Below are 5,920 nucleotides of genomic sequence, written 5' to 3' on the forward strand. Positions count from 1 at the left end.
TAGAATAATCTTGTGTTTTCTAAAATTAATAAATAATTTGTTTTAGTTTTCTAATACGCTTTCGTCTTTTAATTTTTTAATTTAAATTTTATTGAATGGGTGTTGGTCAAGTTTGATACAAGACCATGATCCATATTGGTGACCCCTACGTTGAGAAAAAGTACGCATAGCAAAAAAAAAGATTGTCAAATTTCTCGAAAGTTCTACAGAAAATAATTGAAAATGCCAGATGAACACCAGGATAGACAAAACCTTAGCGGCGAATTGCATCGTGTTTCTATCAAGCCACCACCATTTTTGCAAGACCAACCCGACCTATTTTTTATTCAGATGGAGGCGCAGTTCAACATTGCTAACATCAAATGCGACATAACAAAATATCACTACGTCGTTGCTTCATTAGATCAGAATGTTTCTTCACGTGTCAGTGATACACTTAGAAATCCACAAGAAACAAACAAATATGAAGAACTGAAAAAAGTGATAATAGCAGAATTTACTGACTCTGATCAAAAGAAGTTGCGTAAATTGATAAACAGTGTTGAGCTTGGTGACTTGGATCCATCTAAGCTTCTGAAAAAAATGAAAGAACTTGCGAAAAACCAACTTTCCGATGAGGTGCTCAAAACATTGTGGTTGGAAAGACTTCCGGACAACATTAGAGCTGTTATTTGCATTGGCTCAGGCGACTTAACGACGCTTTCAAAGCAAGCTGACACGATGGCCGAAATGCAGAGCATCTCAAACATACCAGCAGTTGGAAGCCAATCTGAAATTTTATCAAGAATCGATGCGCTTCAAAAACAAGTCGAAGAACTAAGAACATCAAGACCAGGTGGAAGCAGAAAGCATGACTCTCATAAGAGAGATTTAAGCAAAAGCCGCAGTAAGTCTAAACCACGTCTTCCACTTTGTCGCTATCATTTCAGGTTCGGCAAGGATGCAAAAAAATGCGTTGAACCTTGCCAATTCAAAAAATTCGACCTCTCGGAAAACTAAAGGAGGCTCTGTCATCGGAAGCGACACTGCACAGAGCTGACACAAATGAAAGCCGTCGCTTATTTATCCGAGATCGAAAAACAAACCAAGGATATCTCGTAGATACAGGTGCAGACTTTTCCGTCTTACCTCCCACCAAACATGACAAACCAGACAACAGATATTCCTTATTTGCTGCCAATGGAACTCCAATCAAAACTTACGGGACAAAAATCATTCAAATCGACTTCGGACTTAGAAGAAAAATGGATTGGATGTTTATTGTTGCGGATGTCACTCGACCAATAATCGGAGCAGATTTCATTCACGAATTTGGACTGCTTGTTGATCTACGAAGAAAAAAGCTCATCGACACAACAACAAGACTTGGGGTAAGTGCAATTGCATGTAATAAAAAAATCGAACAAATTTTTACCTTTGCACAAAATTTGCCACGAAATATCAAGTCGTTGTTAGAACAATACAAAGAGTTAACACAACCATTCAAAGCATCAATTTCTCCGTCAGAAACAACAGTAAGGCATCACATAATAACAACAGGTCCACCAATTTTTTCGAAACCTCGCCGATTAAATCCTGAAATGTACAAAATAGCGAAAGCGGAATTCGATTACATGTTGAAACAAAACATCTGCCAACCAAGTAGTAGTCAATGGGCTACACCCCTTCACATGGCTCCCAAAAAAGAAAAGGGTAAATGGCGACCATGTGGTGATTATCGCCGCCTTAATGCAGTTACCGTACCTGACCGGTATCCTATTCCACATATTCAGGATTACACCCATAAAATGTGCGGCAAGTCCATTTTTTCAATAATCGATTTGGAACGTGCATATAATCAGATACCAATCGCCAAAGAAGATCGCGAAAAAACGGCCATTACAACCCCATTTGGTCTGTTTGAATTTAATGTCATGGTTTTTGGACTACGTAACGCTAGTCAAACCTTTCAAAGATTCATGAATCAAATTTTTCAAGACTTAGATTTCGTAATTGTCTACATTGATGACATTTGCATCGCTTCATCGACTCCAGAAGACCATTTGGAACATATTCGTATTGTTCTCCAGCGTTTACGCGAAAATAATTTGAGAATTAATATATCAAAATGCAAATTCGCCCAATCTGAAGTAAACTTTTTGGGACATAGAGTCTCAAAAGATGGTATTGCCCCTACAAAAGAAAAAATCGAAGCTTTGTCATCGTTCAAAAAACCTACTTTAGCTTTTGAACTCAAACGATTTATCGCAATGTTGAATTTCTATCGTAGATCTCTTCCACATGCAGCTTTTGTTCAGGGAAAATTGCAAAAACTCATTAAGGGCAACAAGAAAAACGACAAATCCGTCATTCAATGGAACGCAGAAGCTGAACAAGCATTCGAAAAATGCAAACATGATTTGGCAAACGCAGTTCTCTTAGCCCATCCTAGCCCAAACGCAAAACTAGTGCTTCATGTCGATGCAAGTAATTATTGCATTGGTGCTGCAATTCACGAGCTGGTAAATGATGAACTTAGACCATTAGGATTCTATTCGAAGAAAATGACTGAGTCCCAAAAAGTCAAAAGCACATACGATAGAGAGTTACTTGCAGCGTACAAAGCTGTCCAATATTTCCATCATCTTATTGAAGGCAGAAGTTGTACAATCTTAACAGACCACAAACCGTTAACTTTTGCCTTTACACAAAAACCAGATGTCAAAATTCCTCAGCGAATCAATCAATTGAATTACATCAGCCTTTTCACCACAGATTTTCGTCATATTAAAGGCAAAGATAATATTGTAGCTGATTTGCTATCTCGAGTCGAATCGATTTTCAATGGCGAACAAATTGATTTTGAAAAATTAGCTGATGATCAAAAAATCGACGAAGACCTCGCAAGTTTGAAAGATGACACTTCATTGCAACTTAAACGAATCGAAATACCTGGTACAAATGTTACACTATTATGCGATGTTTCAACGTCTCGTGTTCGTCCATATATTACTAAAAACTACCGCAAACAAGCATTCGACTCGACCCATAACATCGCTCATCCAGGCATAAGATCCACGGTCAAATTGATGACCGAACGATTTGTATGGCCAAATATGAAAAGTGATATCAAGCAGATGGTAGAAAAATGCGTTAACTGTCAAAAAGCCAAGATAAATCAACACAATCGAGCAGCGTTAGAAGAATTCAAAGTACCAAGTCGTAGATTCAAGCACATCAATATTGATCTCATCGGGCCATGCCAGCAGCAATTCCGATCCCAGACATAGCAGCAGAAACTGTTGCAAGAGTTCTTGTTAGTGGATGGATAGCTTATTTTGGTGTACCTCAAGCAATTACAACCGATCAGGGTAAGCAATTTGAGTCTAAGTTATTTAAAGAATTGTCAATTTTAATAGGCGCAAAGCATTTTCGAACAACCGCATACCACCCGCAAGCAAATGGTATGATTGAGCGCATGCATCGAACTTTGAAAACTGCTATTAAATGCCACACAGACAGCAATTGGACTGAAATCTTACCTATCGTACTTCTCGGACTTCGAACAACTTTCAAAGAAGACCTGAAAGCAACACCTGCTGAAATGGTTTATGGCGAAACACTCGCATTACCAGGAGAATTCTTCAATAATCCGACAGATGAATACATTGAAAGCGACTTTGTTCAGAATCTCCGAAAAGCAATTCAAAATATTAAACCTGTTCCAGCTTCTAGTCATTCTTCGAAAAACTCCTTCATTCAACATGATCTCAAATCTTGTACCCATGTTTTTGTTAGAGATGATACAGTCAAACCACCTTTAAAGACACCTTACGATGGTCCTTTCAGAGTCATAAATCGCAATGATAAAAATTTTGATGTTGAAATGGGCAAGAGGGTGGTGAAAATCAGCATAGATAGACTAAAGGCAGCTCACTTATCCAAACAAGACGAACAAGCTATACCAAAGTTATCTTCATCATCAAAAGTTAATTTTCCTCAACAAAAATCTTCGATCATGCAAAAAGACACTAAGTCATCAGTCGGAGGTCAAAATCAAAACCCATGCACAAGTCGTATCGGAAGACATGTGCATTTTCCAAAAAAATACACCGACTTCATCTAACGATCATTCTGGAGGGGGAGTGTATGTAGCAGCTATACATATATTAACATTATCATTCATTTATTTAACTATTTAAAATTTTCATTTCACTCAGTTTCAAAGCAATGTATTCGAATCACTCTATTTAAATTAACGATCGTAGTAACCTTTGAAATTTCATTTTATTATTGAGAATTTTACTTTTGTGAATCGTTCTTAGATTTTCATAGAATAATCTTGTGTTTTCTAAAATTAATAAATAATTTGTTTTAGTTTTCTAATACGCTTTCGTCTTTTAATTTTTTAATTTAAATTTTATTGAATGGGTGTTGGTCAAGTTTGATACAAGACCATGATCCATACTCTATTTGAGCGACTAGATCTATGTCTTTGATCAGCCCGTACATCTTGACGTTCCATCTCCTCCTTCACTCACTTTTTATGCATACAGGACCGTAGATCACGTGAAGAACTTTTCTCTCGAAACGACCCAAAGTGTTTTCATCTGCTCTTGTCACACGCCATGCTTCTGCACCGTATAGCAGGACAGGGATGATGATTGACTTTTGTAGCTCTAGAGATGGCTTAACTACACAGTTGCTTTTTTAGCCCAAAGAAACAGCGGTTAGCAAGAATAATTTTTCATTTGATCTCAGCGCTGGTGTTATTTTCTGGGTTCATATCGGAGGTTAGGTAGACAAAGTCTATAACCACCTCAAAGTTACGTTTTTCGATGGTGACGTTTTGACCGAGACTGCTGTAGGTCCTTTCTTAATGACAGGTCTTTTCCTTATGACAGCATGTACTTTGTTAACGGTTAAACTAATTTTTTCCGCTCCTGACTCAATAATCTCAAAAGCCCCATTGACATCAAGCTGAGTTTTTCCGATTATGTCAATGTCATTAGTATATGCCAGTGTCTCTTGTATTGTCGTGGGAGGTCAGCACTATTCTTTCAAAGAAGATGTTAAAGAAATGGCATGACAGCGCATTACGTTGTCTAAAGCCTTTTTTGACATCAAAAGGTCGTTTCCAACCTTTATGGAGCAGCGTGAATTCTCCATGGTCATCCTTCACAAATGGACGAATTTGGCATGAATGCCACGACAGTTTGGGTTTTAGACTTGAATCCGTGTGAATTTATCAAGTAAAATAAATAAATTGGGTAGCGTAACAGTCCGTTGAGAACTAGGGCCTAGTGACTTACAACTCTCAACCATTCCTAAGTGCGAGTACTAATGTCAGGGATGGAGGGGACCTACAGTTTTAAGCCGATTCCGAACGGCCAATTTGAGAAGGCACTTTTCATGACAAGAATTACTCTTGGAGAATTTGTGAATTCCTCGCAAGAGGCAGTACCCGTGAAAATACTTTAGATGGCAAAGGCAGGGATCGAACCCAAGACCTCTGGCATGACAGTTTAACGCACTTTTTTATTTTAATACATTTTTATTAATTCATTCCTAAACCTATCTTAAAGCTAGACAAAAATTCATAAAACTAGCCTAATTATTCATAACTTACAACTAACTTAATGGTCCCATACGGACACTCTAAGTTAAACTATAACACTAATGCCTTTCGGCCCTAAGATCTATTTTTACTTCAATTCAATTTTAATTATTTTTGTATTAATTAGAAAATTTAAAAAACTAATATCAATATCCTTTTTATTTTTACTTAAAAACTACTTAAAATAAGGTCCCTAATATTAAAATTAAAACTAACTTAAACTACCTATTCTATCTATAAACTACTTAAAACTAGAACAAACATAGCAGCAAATCTAACGTTTTTTTGTTTTTATATTTTATTGTCTTTTTTTATGTTTTTTTT

The 5,920-nt window shown here is 37.0% G+C and overlaps 2 protein-coding genes across 2 annotated transcripts; both read left to right on the forward strand.

The window, feature by feature from the left end:
* Window positions 1-222: 222 nt before the first annotated feature.
* LOC129950428 (uncharacterized) lies at window positions 223-999 on the forward strand. The gene has a single exon (XM_056062373.1). It carries the CDS (start codon window positions 223-225, stop codon window positions 997-999), a length of 777 nt encoding a protein of 258 aa, XP_055918348.1.
* A 2,446-nt stretch (window positions 1,000-3,445) lies between these two features.
* LOC129950446 (uncharacterized) lies at window positions 3,446-4,105 on the forward strand. Its single transcript, XM_056062388.1, has one exon. It carries the CDS (start codon window positions 3,446-3,448, stop codon window positions 4,103-4,105), a length of 660 nt encoding a protein of 219 aa, XP_055918363.1.
* Window positions 4,106-5,920: the final 1,815 nt, after the last annotated feature.

The sequence above is a fragment of the Eupeodes corollae genome, chromosome 1 (assembly GCF_945859685.1).
Source record: "Eupeodes corollae chromosome 1, idEupCoro1.1, whole genome shotgun sequence".
NCBI classification, from domain to species: Eukaryota; Metazoa; Arthropoda; class Insecta; order Diptera; family Syrphidae; genus Eupeodes; species Eupeodes corollae.

Bases quoted from the DNA above. Each gene is read 5' to 3' on its own strand.
- LOC129950446 (XM_056062388.1), top strand. From the start codon at position 3,446: ATGATTGAGCGCATGCATCGAACTTTGAAAACTGCTATTAAATGCCAC.
- LOC129950428 (XM_056062373.1), top strand. From the start codon at position 223: ATGCCAGATGAACACCAGGATAGACAAAACCTTAGCGGCGAATTGCAT.